The sequence below is a fragment of the Protopterus annectens genome, chromosome 10.part0 (assembly GCF_019279795.1).
Source record: "Protopterus annectens isolate FY-2018-M chromosome 10.part0, PAN1.0, whole genome shotgun sequence".
In the NCBI taxonomy this organism is placed as follows: Eukaryota; Metazoa; Chordata; order Ceratodontiformes; family Protopteridae; genus Protopterus; species Protopterus annectens.
The window spans coordinates 784,749,860-784,772,354 of NC_056744.1; the positions used below are offsets into that span (position 1 = coordinate 784,749,860).

General features: G+C 42.7%; 1 protein-coding gene across 2 annotated transcripts in view; it reads left to right on the forward strand.

Moving 5' to 3' along the window:
* Nucleotides 1–22,495, forward strand: part of LOC122813340 (biotin-dependent 3-methylcrotonyl-coenzyme A carboxylase beta1 subunit-like) — a 936,618-nt gene that overhangs the window by 737,522 nt on the left and 176,601 nt on the right. For both annotated transcript variants that reach the window (XM_044085603.1, XM_044085602.1), the window contains exon 9: nucleotides 4,610–4,763. In XM_044085603.1, the coding sequence (XP_043941538.1) occupies nucleotides 4,610–4,763 (154 nt within the window). The remainder of the gene's footprint in view (nucleotides 1–4,609; nucleotides 4,764–22,495) is intronic.

Genomic DNA, 22,495 nt, shown 5'->3' on the forward strand with positions numbered 1-22,495 from the left:
AAAGTCTTGGGTCCTGCATCAGTTGCTGTCTCTTCTTACATGACATCAGGTAGTCAGGGGTGTAAAGCATGCAGCCGATGCCATTACATCAGTCTTTCTTGCCGTGCGGTGCCAGAAGCATAAGCAGTCCGCAAGTGCCGGTCGGCTGACTCCCGAAATTTTCGTTTTCGAGTTTCAGAACCGAAGTCGTCAAAAAAGTTAAGTACCCCATTGGGGATTCTTTTTCTTGCTCTAAACCGATGTCAGTAAAAGTTAACAATTGTGGAAAGCAAATACCTCATAAAGATTTTCATTTGTACTGCATTCCTTGCTTAGGCCCAGACCACAACATCCCTCGCTGTCAGTTTTGTGCCTTATTCAATCCTCGAACTATTCGTCGTTGGTTCATTTTCGCATCAAACTATTTCAGTACTTGGTTTAATTATCCATAAATGGCTTTGGTAAGCCATCCGACTACCAACATTCCGAAAAAACATAAAGATAAAGACAGAGACAGACCACATAGGTCCAAAACTGACGACGACGCTTCCATTAAGCTAGTCGCCAGTTCACCGGTACTCAGTGTGGTGCTTTCGCAGTCCCTGATACCCACTACTTCAGATTCGCAGGCCTCTACTGAGACCCATTCGGAGTCCAGTATGCCGCGAGATGCTTCTTCAACTATGGAACCTGCATATGTCTCTACCTTGGATGGGTCCGAGGCTGCTGTGCATGCACCGGCTTCTGAGGGTGTATTCAGGCCTACTGACTTGCATATCAAACTGACGCCATCTTCTTCAAGGCCTAAAACTCGATTCACGCCTAGGAAACTGACATCCAAACCACATGATCAGGCCCATATGCCTAAAAAACAAATGATAAGAATGGCTGAAGACCTTTTTACTCTAATTAGGAGAAGCCATCCTTCTCCCTCTAAGAGACCTAGAACTGATTTTCCTTCTGATTCTTCTGATCAGGATTCTAAAATTTCTGTTTCTTTTGATGACCAGGATTTGCCCTTATCTACCTATGAGGATTTTGATGCAGAGGACTCCATTCCCTCTGCTTCCCCTCCAGAAAATTTCTCTTTTGCTGAAACTTTGCACACTCTTAGGGAGCACTTCCGCTGGGAAAGCCAGGATTACTCTGACTCCATAAAGAGGCTTAGGGAATTCTTACTACTACCTCAACACAGGCCTTTAGCTATCCCTCCTGTACTGGACATTGTAGATGATGCCTTCTTGGAATCTAGCCTGGCCCCAGACACTTTACCTCCAGCTCCCAGGAAACCTGACAGGTATTACAGAGTACCTGACTCTCACAAGTTCCTCTTTAAGAATCCTACTGTGGACCCAGAGACCATTTCACAGGGACCCAAAGGCATTAAGGCTACTGCTGCCAAAAACCCTACGCCCGCTGATAGAGATTCCAGGGCCCTGGACAGATGGGGTAAGAAGGTATACTTTGGCCATTAGGGCCTTAAACTGCCAGTTTCATATGTTAAAGTATCAGCAGCATATTATTGGATTACTTAAACAGAAAATTATGTTGATTCCTGACTGTGCTGAAAATAAAGAGTTACAGGATTTAATGCATTCTGCTGAACAAGTTGGTAAACATACTTTGCAATGTGGTTTTGACTCCTTAGAGGCATCTTGCAGGGCTGCTGTCACTGGGTCTGTTCTTAAAAGGCATGCTTGGCTTAAGGAGCAAACTTCGCCAGATCATGTTAAAGCTAAATTACTGGGCACTCCCTTAAACCAAGACCGCCTGTTTGTTAACAAAGCAGAAGAAGTACTTAAAAAGATGGAGGAAAAAGCTAAATCTATGCAAACTGTTAAAGATTTCCTGCAAGTACAGCCTCCCAGATTTAGTAGGCATTGGCCTTCTAAGAATTGGTCCTTTTCTGTCTCTTCCAGGCCTTCTCAGTCCAAACCCAGAAACAGCAGACCACCTAGGCTACAGTCTCAAGATACTCACCGGCCTAAGCAGTGGGGGGCTCCCACTTCCAAAGCTGGAAGTAGTAAGACACCCCCTGTGGTAAACTGTCACAATGACTTAACTTTAAATCTTCCAAGCCCTACTCAGCTGACTGCTCCTTTAAGGGGAAAGATCACCCTGCATCCAAAAAACTGGGAACTCATTACCCAAGACAAATGGGTTTTAAATATAGTTTCCCAAGGATACAGATTCCACTTCCACACCTTACCAACCCCAAATGGTTGGCCAGACCTACCCCCAAATCAGTGGGCAGAGGCTCAGCAGCAGGTTCTCTCTCTTCTAAGTATCAGGGCTATTCAACCTGTCCCAGCAGAGGAATGGGGACAAGTTTTTACTCCAGACTTTTCCTGGTACCCAGAAAAGACAACTCCTGGTGTCCTGTCCTGGACCTGTCTATACTAAACACCTTTTTGGTAATCCCAAAATTCAGAATACTAACTCTTCATCAGCTGCTTCCCATGCTAGGCAAAAATGCCTGGTTGGCAACATTGGACTTAAAGGAAGCTTATCTGCACATCCCAATAAGGGAATCTTGTAGAAAATACCTACACTTTAGAGCAGGCTACATGCACTATCAGTTCTCTGCACTGCCCTTTGGCTTTTCTACTGCACCCAGGGTATTCACAAAGTGCCTAGCTCCAGTCATTGCATTCTGCAAGCAAAGAAATATTCAAATATACCCAATACCTGGACGATTGTCTAATTCAGGCAGAAAGCCAGGACATACCATTAAGTCATCTGGCATTTGTAAACAAACTGCTAACCTCACTGGGGTACACCATAAAACAAAAAGAAATCTCACCTAGTACCCTGCCAACAAATTGTATTCCTGAGAGCAAGCTTGAACACAACTTCCCAGATGGCCTACCTCACGCCAGAGAAACAAGTTTATTTGACAGCCTACTTACTACTACTGGCCACAAAGACCCATCTGTCTGCAAGGAAAATACTGCAAGCCCTGGGGTTCATGGCCTCTTGCATCCTACTAATTCCGTATGCAAGACTGCATATGAGGAAACTACTATGGTATCTAAAAAGCATATGGTGTCAACATTCTCAGGACCTGGAATCAATGAGTCCTATCGTTCCTTGTATAAAGACAGAGTCCCTTTGGTGGGCAGAGGCCTGCTACCACAACAAGGGACTGCCATTCACTCTACCCCCTGCCACCCAAACCCTAACAACAGACGCATCAGACTATGCATGGGGGGCTCACTTGGCAGGGCAGTGCATTCAGGGCAAATGGAACCCGAGTCAAATGCACCTGCATATCAATGAAAAAGAAATGTTAGCTGTACAGAATTCTCTGACAACCTTCAAGGACCACATTCTTCCAGGACAATTATTGGTAAAGACAGACAGCACCACTCTTATGTGGTATATAAACAAGCAGGGGGGAACCCACTCATACCCTCTCTGCAGACTAGCCATGGCTCTGTGGAACACAGCCTTGAGCTATCAAGTGCACCTACAAGCTCAATTCCTGCCTGGCAAGCTAAATTCACCGGCAGATGACCGAAGCAGAAATCTCATAGACCCATACGAGTGGAAAGTGGAACCAAAGATATTCAACATTTTGAGAAACAAATGGGGGAGCCCAGAGATAGACCTGTTTGCCTCCCCTCAGAACTACCAATTGGACAAATTCTGCACAAGGACTCCCCACAGACAAGCATGGAAAGTGGATGCCCTGTCCTTCACCTTGGAAAGCCTCTCAGTTTATGCCTTTCCCCCTCTGCCTCTCCTCTCGAACGTTCTACTAAAGATCAAACAGGACAAACCAAGGACAATACTAATAATATGTACTCTCTGTAAGGAACGGCGTAGTTTGTGAGGCAGGAAGACTAGAAGCCGATGTCAGTGACTGACCAAACCTACACAATTATTGAAAGGGGTATCATACAGAGTAAGCCCTGAAGGCAGAACCAGGAAACTGGAATCATCTGCTCTACAATTGATTATTATTAGGTGACTGTGGTATCAGTAGGCAGTGTATAAGGCTCAGTGTCCTGTAGAACATCTGAACTTTTCCACTTATAGTCTGAGATTCAACCTTATCAGTGTTTACATTTTTTCCAGGTATTAAGTTTATTCTTCTTTAGCTGTATTTATTTCAAAGGAGATCCACAAGTACAGGAAACATGGCTGAAAACTATTAATAGAAATTGAAAGGCACTTAAAGTGCCTTGACTGAAAAGAATACAGTAAATTGTAGCGGTCAGTAGTAACACTTTATCATACACCTGTTACAGGTTTTAGTATTAATGTTTCATAAAATTTCAGGTAACCTTACCCGAATGTGATTTTGGCCTTTGAAATAGTGATAAGGAGATGTTTCACAACAGTTTTAAATACATTTTTAAATTTTTGGAGGATGTGCTAAAGGCAGATGTCTTTTATATTTGTAAACTTTTCAAGTAAACATGATAAAAGGCTGATAAAATATATTGTATACTGTTAAATACTTTTGCTAGAGTTTTTTTTTAATAGCCACTGTTATGCTTTATTTCTCCTCTTTGATTCTGCTGTTTATTTTTCCTCTGGTGTAGAATTTACATCTTTTCTGCATTTTTTATTATTAGAATTAAAAGGTTCACCCACTGATATGTGTCTTTTTATTTCATTTCAGTCATCTAGTTGGAATTATAGCCAACAATGGAGAGCTGTCCCATGATGCTGCCCTAAAAGGAAGCCATTTCATTCAGCTCTGTGACCAGCGGGGCACTCCTCTACTTTTTCTACAAAATACTGCACATGTAGCATTGACAGCAACCTTGTCACAGGTATGCATATTAAATGACTCATATTTTCAATTACTTAATCTGTCTCTAAATGGTTTTATATATTTTAAAACATTACCAGTATTGATATTTAGTTATACTTCACTTCCTAGTTTTCAAAAACTGCCAATAATTTTTACCTTCAGGAAGCAGCATCCCATAAAAGGTGTCATGTTTGTTAACTTAGTAAAGAGCCAACAAGTCAAGGGTTCCTATATCTGGGACATTCTAGAGAGAAAATATACAGAGTGAAAATGGTATATAATATGATAACCTACCTTTATGAAGTATAACAATGAGAACAAATTGTGATACAGTTTGTAGCTGTATTATGAGAATTAATAGTCTGTTAAGACTGCACTGTTCTATGCTCAGTGACCACATATAGAAGATAAAGTTGATGAGTTATGAGCAGCCTTACTTCGTATGGTGCTTGAGCAGTGGTATAACTGGCTCAGCTAATTCTAACAAGCTTAAAGCTTACTTTTCATGCAGCGTATTATAACTGAAGGCAAATTTCCCTAATACAGAGAAAGCAGTGCTTAATCCCTTGCTACAGTGGGCTTAATGATGTCTTCTGATTTCCAAAAGCAGTGTAAATTAATTCCTGAGGGTCCTGTGGGTGGATTCAGATTAACCCAGGTAATTATTTCCTTCAGTAATAAACAGCCTGCAAAGCAAGCTTGGGCATCTTGTAATTTGTCCAGGACGTGTAAGTAAAATACTAATTTACACCAAATCGTAATGACTTGTGATTAAGCAGATTGAAAAGCAGGCACGCTGGACTGAAGACTATCATTTTGCACATCAATAAATGAACTATAAAATAGTAATTTATAGATTTTTAATTTCCATGATTTGTCTCAATAGTTTGACTAGGAATAGCTGGTTAGCTACATCAGAGCTCTAAGGTCACTTTTAAGAACTAACGTATGTCAGCTGAGTCTTGCTTTGTTAAAGTAGCCTACATATACAGTGTGGCAGCAAAGTCAGGTTCAGTGCCCACCTTCTAGTCTGTATTCATTGGGTCATTTCAAGAAAAAACAAGGAAGGAAATACAATCACTATAGTTCATGTCTCTGCTTTACCAAACAAACTGGAGGCAACTCTGTTCATTTGAATTTGACTTGAGAGTGTACTCTCTCTGTTTTGACACTTCATAATGTGGTGCTTTTAGACAGTGACAAGCCAAATCCAACACTGTTTTATTTATTATTTAGTTATTTATGTAATTTTTTACCCCTTCTTTCTGCTGATTGGCAGCTCCTTCCCAACCAGTTTACCATTCATATCCCATCAGTGGGACAAGAGTCAACCAGGAGAGGCATTTATTTAGACAGCCATTGGGATAATTCTGCATATTTTACATTGTTGGCCCTAACCCCAGCATACACTCATACACTTGGTCAAGTCTGAGAAGGGCATACAATGGGCTGACCAGTCACTTTTTTTGCAAGCCCTCCCTCCAGGAAGCACAGGGGTTTATCCAATCTTCTCCAGGGAAATCACATTGATTCCATGTATTCCCGAGTGTGTGCAACCCTCCCCAATTACCAGGAGAGATAAGCACACCATACCTCTTCACTGCCCCTCCCCACCTGTCTCCTGTGTTGCCAAGGCTGCTAATTCAAACCCAGTCTAAGTTGCAGTAAGCGCTCCATCCCTCTGCACCACAGAACTGAGCACCCAAGACACACTACCTTTGATAATCATAGAAGTTAGGAACTAAGTGAACCAGAATGTAAGACAAACTTCGTAAGGAAAGTCTCTTGATAATCTTGTTAAATATAAGGAACTTCATAAATCATTCAAAGTCTGTGATTATTACTAGTATGTAGAATTTCTTTCTTAAACAACAGACAAGGTATCAGCACATTCAAAGGCATTTTTGGAATAATGTAACCCATCTGCTTCGCTTAGGCAGAACCATTCAACCCACTTCTGCTTCACAAGCCTCACCTTTGGAAATTGCAAATCAGTTATGTCAGAACTTTATCACTCCTTCCTCTCTCAACCCCTTTTATATGGAATAAAAGTATATTCACATTGACTAATATTGCCACTGTCTTCCTGCTATCGCTGGTCTCAGCAGCTAATCTGGTTTGGAAACTGCTTAAATACTTAAATCTCAGTCTGTTAGTGCTGACAATTGCTGCTGATACTGTACTATTTCCTCTTTCTATTCTTGCTATCTGTCTAGGAATCTAAAGCCCTAGATTTGTGAAAAACTGCTGCACAAAAGTGGGTCGTCTTGTACTTGTAAACAAAATCCTCCCAGTAGCCATTCTGTCGTTTCTGTTTAAAATGTTAGAAAATGTTTAATGTTCCATTTATTTAGCACTTACCTGCCCACAAAATTTTGTTCATTTTCCAACATAATTTCTGTCCTGGCCATGGAATGGAAACGGCACTAATTGCTTTTCTGGATTCTCTATGCAGAAAGCTAATTGGGGTAAATCGGATTGTGCTTTGTTTCTTGATTTGTCCAAAGCTTTCAAGATGATAGACCATTGTTCTCCAAAGTAGGCTAGAACATTGGGGAGTATCTAATAGGTACCCCAGGATATGCAATGTACTCTTATATCATTGTACATAAAATCATTAAATTTCAAGTGTCAGTGATGCATGGTGGTGAAGGACATTGTTGTGAAAAATACAGTATTTGCATTCCCAGATGTGGTGCAGGGTATACCAGCTTGTTGAAAGGACATCTGCTAGAAAGTGGAGTGTCATAAATGTCGCCACACATGGTACAGTGTCTGGCAGTCACTGCAGAGGGTTAAGACTCTGAACTGTTAATGAGTTGCTTCTTGTAAACAAGGGTTCAAGGTTTGATGCCTTCTACCTACATTTGCCTAATGTGCGACTCTGAGCAGTCAATCAGAAGGTACTCCCAGGTTGCCTTTGAAAAGGGACATTTGTATTCAATGGGTTTACTTGGTTAACATATGCTATATAAAAAATATAAAATAAACTACAGCATCAGATGATTGGAGTAATCTAATGTTGTGCCTTATGGGTATAGAATGGCCGGAAGTGAAAGTGGTGTAGAGATCCCATTATGTTGAAAACAGAGAGGAAAAAGAAAATGTATTCCCATCAAAGCTATAGTGCAAACAGAAAGGAAAGATAGCATGCTTGTTTTGCATTACCTGTCCTGTTGGATAGATTATGTGTGCATGTACATACGTATGCAGAGGGGGTAAGAATGAAAAGCGTATGTCCAGATTTCACCTAAGTAAGTGTTTTAGGTTTGGTGTGCAATGGTGGTTTGATGTTTCGAGCGATGGATCTTTTTTTTTTATAATGTAACATTTTCTCTTTGATTGTCCCTGTTTTTGCATTGCTTTGCCTATGTAACAGGTGTACCCATCCCTCTTTTCAGTGACACTTTGAAGACTTCATTTTCCAGTATTGCAGTTACTAAGTTACCAACAGATTTCTGCTCAATGCTTTGATTCCTTGATATTTTGTAAATTGATTAATACACACACACATGTATGTATGTATGTATATATATATATATATATATATATATATATATATATATATATATATATATATATATACACAGACACACACACACATATATATATGGTCTGTGCAGCACTTGTCATTTTGTCATGGACCTGTATCAGAGATTACTTTTGGTTTGTTCTCCAACCGTCAAGACTACAGAATTAAGACACTCAAGTGGAATTCCTTCAGGAGTACCTCAGTACTTCTCAGCCCTTGGGCTATTACTTTTTACAGTTTTTGGAAATGACATGCTTGATTTCAGTGGTATGGCAAAATCCATACAGTATGCAAATGATTCAGAATTTGTATTCAGCTTCTAATTTTACACAACTTATAAACAATCTTTAGACTATTGGTTTAGCTCTAATAAAGGCTTGATGATTCTGGTCCTGTACTAGCTCCTTTAAAACTAGTTATTCTATTCATTTAAAAAAGCAGAGAGAAAATAAACACAGTTGCAAAACAATATCCCTTTGAAATAGTAAAAATCACTTCATGAAGTCATCACCAATAAAAACTTAGTCTGACTTGCATATAAAGGTGATGGTCACAGAACCATTCAGAAAATTGGACTTTTGTACAAGGCCAAGCATTTCTTAGACTAACTTCACAAGGATTGCAGAAGCAATGCATTTTTTCTACCCGTACCGGCTGACTTTTGTCAGCAGTCTTAAGTTAGATATTCTTAACAATTTATTATGAATTTATTTAATACACATATCAATAAAATTTATTATATTGTTTGCTCTTAAGTATTTTGGTAATTGTAACTGTTTACTTTATTATTATATTCATAGATAAGTACTAGGCTAGCTGCCCTTGTGGGCCATTTTAAGCATAGCCAGTTTCCCTTTTATGTTCAAATTAACCTTTCCAGTTTGATTACAGGTTAACCTTACCCATTCCATGGTCTGTAATTATATATTACCCTGGGATCTTACCATTGATAATTTAAGGGGACCAGTGCATGGAATAAAGCATTTAGGAGCTTTCTGTTCTCATTAGTAGTCCAGAGGGTAGGCCTAGGGTAAATTTTCTGTTTCCCATTTATAGATCCAAGATGCACTTGAATATGGACATAGAGGTGCTTTATTTTATGTGAATGGGGAAATCTGTCCCATGCAGCTATAGATATCGGGCCGGATTCAGGAAACCTCCGTGTAAGAGTTAATATGTCTTACACGGAGGCTGCAGTCTAACGGTATGACGTCAGCATGCCATGCATATTCATGAGGGCATGCTGAATCATACCCTAGGCTAACACGGTCCATGTAGGAAAGTAGGGGGCATGTCCGAATGCTGAGTTCTGCAAAGGGACATGCCCCCAGAAGAGTCAGAGTCATGAAAGTAAACACCCACGAGCGAGTCCGCGGAAATGCCAAGGAACACAACACCACACATGCCCTCACAGACTATAAACCCAACTGTAATGTAAAACATAAAAATAGCAGTTTCATTTTTTTTTTTTTTTATAATTTCCAAAATGTTTGCACGTAGTTGCACTCGTTTGCGCGGGTATGCCCTCCTCTCAGCCACAGTTAGCAGACATTGAAAAGCATATAAGATCTAAATATGCAAATTAAGCCAAGTAACAATAGCGTAGCGGTAGAGACGTTGGCCAAAGAGGAGGTAGTCACGGTTCAAGCCCCCACAACATCATTTTCCATTTTTATTTAAATAAGCATGAAACAATCCCCTGACATACATATATATATATATATATATATATATATATATATATATATATATATATATATATAAAACTATAATTTAAGTAAAATGTAATGAAATGGGCCATGTATTTTTGAAGAAATCCGACATAATAAAATATAAAAAAAGGATCATAATTGCCTATAGCTTAGAAAGGCTTTAGCAAGCTGAATATGGGTGCCCATAGGTGAGCAGCACTTTAACAAGCTTAATATGAGTGCCCATAGGTGAGCAGCTCTTTAACAAGCTTAATATGAGTGCCCGCAGGTGAGTAGCGGTTTAACAGGTTAATATGTGTGCCTGGAGTTGAGCAGCGCTTTAACACACTTAAAATGAGTGCCCGGAGTTCAGCAATGCTTCACGCAGCATAATATGAGTGCTCGTAGCTTAATAACGCGTTACCCAGCATAAGCCGTTTGCGCGAAGCTGCGCAGCGCGCCAACCAGCTTACCGTCGGGCAACATTGGGCAAGCTGTATCAAAGCCGCCTTTACACAGACACACCTCCTAGCCTGTCTAGACAGTAGTAAAATAAAAAAAGCAATGCCCAGGGTCGAACCTGGGATACTGTGCACCATAGTCAAAGTACTGAACCACTAAGCTATGACAGTTGTACTGAGAAATGCAGTATTAGCGTATATATAGGAATGAATGGAAATAGAAGCATGACAAAGCAGGTTTTTTTAAGCTGATAAATATCCAAAACGGCCAATCACAGATAAGTGCGGGAAAACCGGCATATATAAGCCCCATAGGCGGGAATACACAGCATAACTGATTGTGTTACCCATTTGCAGTCAGGAGAGCAGGTGCAGGAGTGGGAAGTCGCTTTAGAGCACAAAGGTTGGGTGTTGAGGAGTCAAAATATATGGTTTGGCTCCTAGTCCATGATCATGAAACACAACTCATGCAGGACCAGGTTCACTGGGGTGCGTACAAGGCAGAGACGTGGAACCGGTTGGCACATGATCTCACCAGTGCAACAGGCATTCCGAGGACTGGTGAACAGGTCCGTCACCACCATGCAGACCTGAAGCGACGGAAGGAGGGCCAACTGAACCGTTGGATCCAGGAGGCCCGCCAAATGCCCAACGCCCCATTACTAAGTATCCATATAATTAAGAATGTAAGAAATGCTATCCTAGCCTATAGTATGGAGACGTATGTTCCAATATTACTTCCTGTATATTACAGCTGCAGGTGTTCATTCCGCGAATCAGCGAGCCTATGCTGATAGGCTGCTGAGGTTGCGCCACCAGGCAGGTTAGTAATTATTTAGCTGGTATTGTCATAGAATATAAGTGAGACAGATTGTAAAATAGTTCAGTGTTGTAACCCACTAATAAAGGTAAAATAAGCCTAGAATAAAGATTCTGCTAGTATTGTAAGATTAGATAAGTGATACAGCCTGGAAAAGAGTGTAATGCAATCCAGTAATAAAGATTAAACAAGCCTCAAATAGAGTTTCCACCTGTATTGTAATATCAGATAACTGCTGCAGCCAGAAAATGAGTGGTAATCAATCAACAAAGGATAGACAAGTGTCAAATACATCCTTGTAAATTCTGCCATATGAAATAAGTGAGTCAGCTGGAAAGGGTTGTTGTAAACCAGTAATAAATGTTAATAAAGCCTAGAATTAAGTACCATTCTGAAATGTAAATATAAAATAATTGAGAGAGTGTGAGAAAGACAGTTGAAGCTACCAAGAAAGCTGTAATAAGTCTGGAATGAAGGTATACTGCAGTCACTATATAATGAAATGAATGAGACAGCCACAACCAAACAGTGAAATGTGTTAAATAAAATACAGAACATGGACTGTGTCCGTCCCACAAATTGGATATGTTGCTGTACCCTTGCATTATGGAAATAGTATGGTTGTATGAAATGCTGAACATCCACAGTTGTCTAGACCCATATAAATCAAATGTAGCAGGATGCTGTACCTGAACACAGCCAGATATGAACATATATGAATAAAAATGGAATGTATATTAATGTAGCAGTAACATCCCATCACCAACATTCCTAAGGTTACATACAGGAAACTGTACTAATACATGTAGGGGATATATATCTGCATCTACTAGGAATGTACAGTATATGTATAGGTAGTTTTAGTTGTTAATGTAAAATTTCTCCACCTTACCCTATTTTCACAAATGATGGCATTCCACACCAAACCAGGTATGTGTATTCACAATTAATTCCCATGGACATTTGTCCTGTTGGTTCATACATATCTGTATGTACGTTGATGCATGTGCCCCGTTCACATATCCAAACCTGATGGCCTGTTGCCACCAATCAACCCTGCATGCTGTTGGAATGTGCACTGTTGTTCTAAATATGCATGTGTTATGCTTGCTGCTCAATGTTCAGAATTCATGGTTGTTTGATTAATGGGAATACTGATGCATGCTGTTACAACTAATTTTGAATGGTGTTGTTTGTTACTAACCCAAAATGCCATAAAATACTGCTAAACATAGGACAACAGGGAAGGCGGGTTCCAGCGGACCCACCTATCCCACCTCAGCTGGTGAGTGCACCTGGCACCAGTGCCCAGGCTGGGACCTCCTCCTCCAGTGGCCCTGTGCCACCTTTGGGTGGAAGCGCTGCAGGGGATGGGGCTCGTCCCCCCTCTGCAAGCGTGGCCAGAGGAGAGCCTCCACTCACCCTCCATAGGGTCCGGTCTGTGGTGCTTAGTGAGATCAGGCGTTCTGTGACTGATCCCCTACGCCAGCTTGAGGCGAGGGTGGCGCAACTCACGGGTGTGCCTGCCCGTCCTATCCAGCCCCCAGCACAGCCCCAGCCTGGGCTGTGAAGGCGCAGTGGTAACTGCCTATGGGTGGGGATTTCAGTTCCACTGTTGCCATCTGTGGGCTCATGGGCTTGCGATATCCAAACATCCGTCCCCATCATTTGTGTTTACCCCCCACATGTGTCATACTCCGCCCCTGTATGCGTCTTGTTTGTCTTGTCTGTTAACCTCCCCAACCTACCTCCCCAAATATACCTACTTCCTGTACCTCACATTCCACTCTCACCTGAAAAAAAAATAAAAAAGGGCACTCTGTTCCCACAAAAAAATTACGCCCCATACATAGCTGCCCAATTCGCACACATGTCCACTGGACATGTAAACTGATAATTCTAATTGGCAGTGCAACATATTTTCTTGTCCTCACCCCTCTCTCAGGGGTGGAAGGTTTCAAATTTCACACATATGCACAGCTGTTGCTGATAAAGAAATGGGCAGCTATGGGCCTTCCCTACATCCTTCCTGCACATCCTGAGCTTGTTTTCCTACTGTCCTACCCTCTTTGTGCCCCCTTTTTCACCACTTTCCTATCTCCCCATTTTCTTTTTTTTAAAAGAAATTAGCGCGGGTGTTAGGAGTAAGCACTTTTAAGCAGTAGTCAGTGGGTGTGTGCTTGTGTGCACTTAGCTAAGCGAGTGTGCGCATGTGTAAGCATCAAGCAAACCCGCTTACAACTGCTTAAAAGTGCCTTAGTCACTCTGTATGACAAGGCCTGTAGTCTGCTCATCACCAAAATAAAATACCCCTGTCAGTCTCGAACCCTGGACCTTGGAAACCCTAGTCTGCATGAATTACCACTGAGCCATGGCAGATATACAAGAACTTGGTGCTGAAAGAAATATATCATGAAATACAAGGAGTGAATGTAAAGGGATTATAGGAGGGCCATTACACAAATCTTGTTCCCTGAATCCTTACTGGCAATTCTTGTGGAATTGCAGTACATTAGTGTGATAAGAGAAACAGCCATGCTAGGAGGTAATAATGTTACAGTAGCACCTTACAAACCCCACACAGTATCAGAGCAGGATAAACACCGCCATATTTGAATAGGTATGAGGCCAGACTTCCCAACTGTGACTGATTTACAGGGATGTCCTTGATTTGCAAAAAAAATGTTACCTGTGCCCCACTGACTCCCTGCGAAATGTACTAACATTAGGCAGAACGGTGGGGTATCCCATATAATGGTGACTGTCAATAAGTTAAAGTAGACACTACGTGCATGTCAGAAATGGTGTAGTAATACATATGCTCAAAATACCCCACAGTCACAACTGCAGAATATCTGAAATATATCACGGGTGTATCCCACTGATATGTACCTTTCCCTGAGGCTGGTCAAATATATACCTGAGAGTATCTGAGGCCAGCAAGTGTCAGAAATACACAGGCATATTAGCCTGTCTGCTGTTACACACACTGCGAATAGCTGTAGAATTACTCCCACAAGCACACCCTCATGTAGGAGTACAACACAGAAATATCAAAGGATGTAGCCATCTAACAAACTAATGACAGTATAGCAGTTTACAAGCACTGCATGTGCCTGATATTCATAATTGTTAGTACAAAATGCAAGGCCCTAGTACTGCTGAGCAGCAAAATAAAATACTCTTGTAAGTGTCAAACCCCAGACCTTGGGCTCACCAGACTGCATGCAGTGCCACCAAGCCACAGCATACATATAAGAACTTACTGCTGAAAGAAATATATCATGCATTACAAGGAGTGAATGTAAATGGAAAATAGGAAAGCCATAGCAACACATTCCAGTAAAGACAAATATCAGGCCTTCAAGGAGTGAATGTAAAGGGAAAATAGTGAAGCCATAGCAACACATTGCAAGAACTACTGTTGTATACCAGTTAATCCACAACTCCCACAGGAAAGTACATACTCTCATGTAAACAGTGTTAGCATTAGCAGGTGTGAGTTAACATACACACTGAGAAGAGTGAACTGGAAAAAGCAACAGTCAGGTTTCATTACAACATGCATTTCAGTAGCTACAACACAGCCTTAGATATGAGAGACATACCAACCTTCTGACTGACACAACAGTGTCCACAGCAAACCAGCATGGTCCCCACCTTGCAAAACTGAAAGGCCTACCTAACCTAACATTTTATAGCAGTGTCCTGAAATCACAGTGAGAACTGCAATTACCACACAGCAGGCTGCATGCAATTAGTAAATGCTGGCCACCAATAATATCATTGCATCAATGATATATATATATATATATATATATATATATATATATATATATATATATATATGGGGGCAGTTGTACTGCAACTGTTGCCTGGTGACCAAGGCATTGACAGAACACCAGTGTTGATACTGCAGTACCATACCCCATTCCAAAACATGTTACCCACTAACTACCACATAGGTGGTTGCCTGCCTACCACTGGAGGTGTCAGAAGGGAACATGGGACACAGGTGTACAATAGCCTCCCCTTTGATATCCACAGTGGCACACTAGTCTTGTAATCCCTGTACGTGGTACGTGTCATCACAAAAGGTGTGTCAGCAAGGGGAAATGTAAGTCAGTGTACACCTCACAATATCCTGTGCAGTATGTACCTCCCATGAGAACTACAGCAAGTGGAAAGGCCACAGACATACCTAACAAAGACTGATAATGGCCACAAACACATTCCCTATGCAGACTGACTCACAAAATCAGAGCTAGAGTGCCTTGTGCATACTGCCTACACAGAGGTTACCAGTGCTGGACATACAGAGTTATGTCACACCCATACCAGTTGGCCAAACACCATGGCAACACCTCACAATCTGTCCAGCCTACCTGACCTAGGGCCCTAATCCCTGTCACCGCACTAAACAGCACATGCTGGAGGTACAGGTTTCTGTACACAAATATGCCATACCCTGGACTAAACCACCCAGCATTAACAAATAAGGCTCCTCATTAGTAGATGTCATACATACCCCTGATGAATGTCATGGAGATAGGTAATATGCCCTGTGCGTCACCTGTGTGTAACCGTTTCACAGGAGCAAGTAAAATCACACTACATGTGTACCAAAGGGCAGGGTAGCATATGGCTAGGTTGCCCTAGGCCTAGGGCCAATAGCATAGTACCTACCTATGACACAATGCACACACACATGTACTCAGTGCAATACCAGCTATGCGACATTGAATGAGTGTGACACTGACTGTGTGCAAGGTCTGTAAAGGTGTGATAGCTTAGCGTGAGTTTGTGTCTGTCATGGTAGTTGGTGTCCTTGGTGTAGTTGGTGTCCTTAGTGTGAGGCCAGAGAAAGATGTGTCAGTTATTGGGATGCAAACATAGTAGATTGGCATATGTTGTGCCGCAGTTCCCTGTGTACGACTGCCGTGTCCCATCATAGGCAGAAGCAATACATGTATGCTTAGTAAGTGGTACTGCTGTTGAATCCAGCTCACACATGAACTGTTGTACTACCTGATGTTGTAGGCCTAAACACTACAGTATGGTGTATGTTCACATTCTGTGGTAACACAGTTTGGTGTGTTACCTGTAGTCTGCATGGATTACATACCTCATGCATAGGTATCTGTAAGTAAGGGCACACAGTACTATAAGGTACACAGTTAATGCTCATCTGTGTCGTCATACATTTATGTGTTGTATGTATGTGTAATGTATGTGTAATGATGCCTGTACCATGGCCGCAATCACATGTGTGTTACAGGGTATGTGTGTGTACCTGGCAGCATGTCTACTCTGTGACAGCAGTATGCTGGCTTTAGTAACAACTGTGCACATGTGTCAGGTAGGGGTATGGCATCAAAGACTAGGGTGGACTACCGTTGAAACTGTACATGTGTATTGCATTCATTGCATGGGACGACAATATTCTTCATCCATTAGCTTGATACATACCCCAGTGTGAGGTTGTGCATTGTATCCCAAACAGTGTGCTGAGTGCTGGTGTATACTAGTTTGTTGTATGGAGTGTGGCAGGCACTGTCAGACAGTTGTGGGCTGAGCACTGATATGTGGTATCGAACATGTGTATCCCCTGATAGACAGACAGATGCTATATATGGCAATGAAGTGATATCAGTACATTTGAATATTAAGTGTGCCACGTGACTTGCTCACATATTTTTCTTTTCCTTCCTTCCAGGGTGATGGTGCATCAGAGAAACCCACCTTATACAGCAGCAGAGGATCAGGAGATCCACCAGAGCCTGGTGCGGAATTACTGTCTGCTGTTTTCCAGGACTAGCCAGAACCAGCATGAGAGGGCTGCACTGTGGCAAGAACTTGTCCGTTGGGTAAATGACATAGGCATGCATAACCGGACATATGAGCAGGTACGCCATCACTGCAGCGATTTAATTAGACATGTCTGGCAGCGTGCATCTGATATCCACAGACAACAGCTTGCCACAGGTGGTGGGGTACCTATCCACCCCCCCTCACTAGTGTGGAGGAGCACCTCCTAAGTGTTGTGGCTCCAGGCCAACAACAAGAACATCCACAAACGTGTCATCATGGAGGCCGGAGCCACCCAGCATGTTGAAATGGAGTGTGCAGGTAACATGCCATATCTGTAGTTGACTGTTCTCTGTACTGGTAGTCTATGCGTGTGTGAGATATGTACTGTTTGTGTAGCTGTTAACCTGCCCATTCTTCTGCAAGATTGATATTCTGAGAATAATCTGTACACCTGTGAAAGCCACCTGTTGTACTACTGTACTTTATCATACTCACAGTATCAAAGGCACAGTTGTGGCCACTGGCAATCACTGTCATATGTTTGCAGGTCCCTCTGGAGTGACAGCAAGGCAGCCAATCCATGCTGGTGAGTGTGTAATAACAATACTATTGCTAATGACATGTGCATGTCATATGGAGGTGTAGTGTGTGCACATGTAACACACCTACACATAATGCATGCTGTGCATGTTTGCTGTGAGACTATGCATATCCCATTATTCTCAGTAGCTGCCTCACTCACATGCAATACACAGAGCATGGCACACATGTGTGACAACACAGTACTGGACATTGTATAGGCATACCAGATACACATGTACACAACACACACATGTTTGGCATACACACTACACCTTAGCCTGCTACACATGTCCAATTATGACATCTGCTGTATGGCCAGCCTTCAGCATCCCACTTATCTACACAGCACACATAATATACTTGAGGGGTAGAGGCCTATCATGTCTTTGTGCAATAGTCTGGAACAAATAATACATTCATGTTAGGCAATGCTCACTATTGGCCACCTTACACACCCATGTAACAAGTGGCTGTGTAATTGTGGATGTAGTCATGTTACTGCACTTCAGGTACAGCATGCTAGCTGCCTGTCTGGCACACATTATTATTGTTGACTGACCACAAGAAGCATGTTGATCATGGCTCACGTTACTACACCACATCCAGTTCCACTGACCACAAAAGTACACATAGCTGTTATTGCGTAGCACCGTCATGTGTGTTGTGTGTGTGTGTGTGTGTGTGTGTGTGTGTGTGTGTGTGTGTGTGTGTGTGTGTGTGCAAATCTATGCACCCACAGCTTGTAACACTTGCACAACATTGTTATGTCCTTGTACACATTGTGTCCCAGGGTGGAGACAATCACTGAACAACTACACACAAGCATCAAATACACGTATACTGTTGTTAACAAGGGCTGTCTACACTTGCACTGCATGTTCCTGTGCAACACATAACCTGCATGCTGACACATGTGCAGTGATGTTTTTCCTTGTGAAACAGTCACCCACCCTAAAACAGTATTGTGTATGTGTTGGATTGCAGGTGTGTCTGTGTTTGTATCTGCTGTACTGAGGAGTGTGCCTGTGTGCTTGTGAACCTGTGTGCCTGTGCGCCTGTATGCATGTGCGCCTGTGTGCATGTGTGCCTGTGTGCTAATATCGTGTACACATTTGTAAACTGTGTTTCCTATCTTCCTCTCACAGGTTCTGATGTTGCTCTGGTGGAGTGCAGCAGGGAACCTGAAGCCAGTGCTGGGAATAGTGCCAAAGATGATACATGTGTAATGGCACAGGGAGGTGTGACAGGATCTGTCATTGGTCATCCAATTGACAGTACACAGCAGTCAAACCACATCAATGCGCACAGTCATCCTGCAGATACATCCATTGTCACCAATGTCCTTAGCTGAGGGACAGCATACAGTGGGCATTGACCAGGGTTGTGTGGTATCATTGGCACATACATCCCCTCACAGCAGCCATGGCCAGATTCCTGACATGGTACCACACAAGCAGATGTCCAGGGGTTCTTGTGGGAGCATCCATGGTCGTACTGCCCCTGTCAGACGTGCCCACAGAGGTCTATCAACCTCAGCTATGTTCCGGGCTGTAATGCAGGCACAGGCACATATGGAACAGTACACCAGACAGGGTCTGAGGGAGCTTTAGAGCACATCGCACTGCTATGAATGACACTATGCATGACGTTGCGTCTGCCATCCGTAATATCAGCGACATCATTGATAGACTTTGGGGGGACACATTAGATCTGTTCCACAACTACATGTCCAGGAGCCAGGACAGTGCAGGACGGTTGAGGCGTCGACGTGGACGTCTGCCAGCAACATTATCAGCTGCCAGTTGTCGCGGACGACAACAAACCCGCAGCCGCTCCCATAGTGCCAGTACCAGCCCCAGCGATGCTGGGTCTGTGCTGTCATTAGACCATCCTAGAAGACCACGTGCACGTGGCTCTGGGCAGTCCCAGCAGGGACATGTGTCCAGTCAACAACCCACTGCTTCTGATGACAGTACCCAGCCTGGCTTAGTACCTGATACTGTCCGTAGCACCCCTTCCAGGCACAGGTACCGTGTCCTTGGCCAGAGACAGTGACCTGTATGACCTGGCAGGTACAGTCTGTGGCTGTCCACAAATACCCGTATATGGCAGCCACATGGTGGAACTCTGTGCATGCATACACACACACATAATGCTAACACCTAGGGCTAACACATACACACACACACATCGCAGCAACGTTGCCCCATCTTGTACTGTTGTCCCTCACTAACACACACACACATACATGTCGATTGGATGTGTCAGTGGCGGACTCTGGCAAACCAAGTACACACCCTGTGCATATGATGAAACTGTGCCACCTCCTGCCATCTGTAACACTGATGCTGGAACAGGATAGCATGGTACTGATGCACAGGGTGACTACATAGCACTGTAGTAATATTATCATGTTGTTAACAGTACAGTGTAATGATATTGTTGTGGGTATATTCGAGCATGCATAATGCATTAACTATGTTTGTCATTGCAGTTTTGTATACACCAGTGTTAATTCCCAAAGTGTACTGTCTGCACATGTGCCACATGGCTGTTGTGTGTACCTGTGCCTGCATGTGTTGGGGTGTGGACAGTACATGTGTGATGTTTGCATCACCGATTTGCAGGTGTACATTTGTGAACATGGTCAGCATGGAACATGACATGGTTTGACAGTATGCTGTGGGTGATACAATTTCCACATGTCAGTGGTCTGCATTCTGGTAGTATACACAGCTTACATAGCCTGACATTCAGTGGTCATTACATGATGTCTCCTCAACTGATACACAGACGTAGGAACCTGGTGTCAGTGATATCCCTGCAGTACTACACTATACCAGAAGCCATTGTTACTGAGCCCCACACATCCCTTGGAACAGTACCCTTTGGCATATAGCAGTCTCATGTACATGCCAACACACTATGGATATGTCCATCCATGACTGCAAATACATACAGTGGCCTACAATGTATTCTACACATGACACACCTAACCACCACAAGGGTATCATACGGACAGATACCTGTTGTCCAAGCCATGGTATATTGCTGTAACACTACTGTGGCATTGTCATCGGCATGTAGTTAACATAGTATTCCAACAGTACCATGTAGGTGGTAGCACCCATCATGTAGAACGGGTAATGGTGTGTACATGTGGACAGGTGTTATCTTGTCTATCCTGTGATATTCACATTTCCAAAGGTATTCTGCAGTCCCTCTGTGTATCACCTAAGCAAGAAGGTGTCTGTATGCATATCGGCAACAGTTGCCATACACCTACACTGGATGGCCATCACTCACAGACTTTGCTGTGTTTTAACATGTCTGACATATACTGCAGACATGAACAGTCACCCACATTAATCTATCAAAGCTTTCATGGGTGTGTGTCATATAGCTGGCCTAGGACACAGATCACTGCAGTAGCTTGCATTGTCACCAACATACATGTATGGCCTAAGGTCTGGTAAGCTGCGGCACATGGCGGCAAAGGTAACAACTGTATTCATATGGGGCAGGCTTCACACATTGGAACTATTAAAGGTCACAGGTACATATCTGTATGTGGCAAACACATACCTGATGTGTGCATGGCAATTACTGTTATAATAATATGTCATACAATAATGAAAGCAAAACACACAACACATTCACAAACTGTGTGACAAATGCACACATGGCATTTGTAGGATTCAAACCCCTACCTAACTAGGTTATGGCACTTGAGAGAGATGCATTAGCACAGCACGTTATTCGCATTACTGGATGATTTCCCTTCTCCTGCTATATTTATAGGGTGCTGACATCATCAGTCTTTCCAAAGAAGAATGTACATCTTTTAGTGTGTTATCCCAGTCTTCAAAATGGCCATTCCTTTTACGAAGAATTGCAGATATACACACACCCCTGCCCCCCCCCCACACACACACACACACAGTGTTTGCAGGAGTCAAACCCCTACCTAACTATGTTATGATACTTGAGACAGATGCATTAGCACAGCGCGCTATTCGCATTACTGGATGATTTCCCTTCTCCTGCTGTATTTATAGGGTGCTGACATCATCAGTGTTTCCAAAGAAGAATGTACATCTTTAACTATCCCTCAGTATGGGAGATAACAATATCTGTGCAGTCACAGAAACCTAGTTCAGGGTCACATATGCACACTAGCACTGCCAGGTTATGTTCTGTACCATGCTTCGTGACCACAGGACTTGTGACACAGAACACAAGTAGGGGGTGTATCCATATACATCACAGATACACACACCTCTGGGTTGCTCCCACTGCACTAAGCATGACGGGCCATACATATACACCTACCATTTTGCAAAACTGCCTTTTGGTTTGGTGTGCAGTTCAGACCACCCACCCATACCCAGTAACTACACTTGGCTTTCCTGGGAACAGTGTCGGATATGAAGGTCTTCACACACACCATTATAGTGGTTGACTTCAGGTACACAAATATTGACTGGGGATACTACTCAAGCCCTCAACATCACCTTACAGTCACTACAATTTGTGAATCCATGTGCTATGGCACAACCAGTCACCACACCCACTAGGGGGAATACATATTGGACCTGATCATCACCAACATGGGGACTCTATGTTCCACACCAGAGGTAGAACTGTCTTTGTTAAGATCAGACCATGATCAACTTTCCCTGGACATCCATATCCCGTCCCCACACCCAGCCAAGGAAATCACTGTAAAGAATTTCTCAAAAGCAGACTTTGCACTTGTGAAGACTGGGGTGGAATACTTTAGAGGCCCCGTGCTGGAGGTTAATACAGACCACTCTGCAGAATTCTTTACAAACGCATTGTATGAGCAGCTGC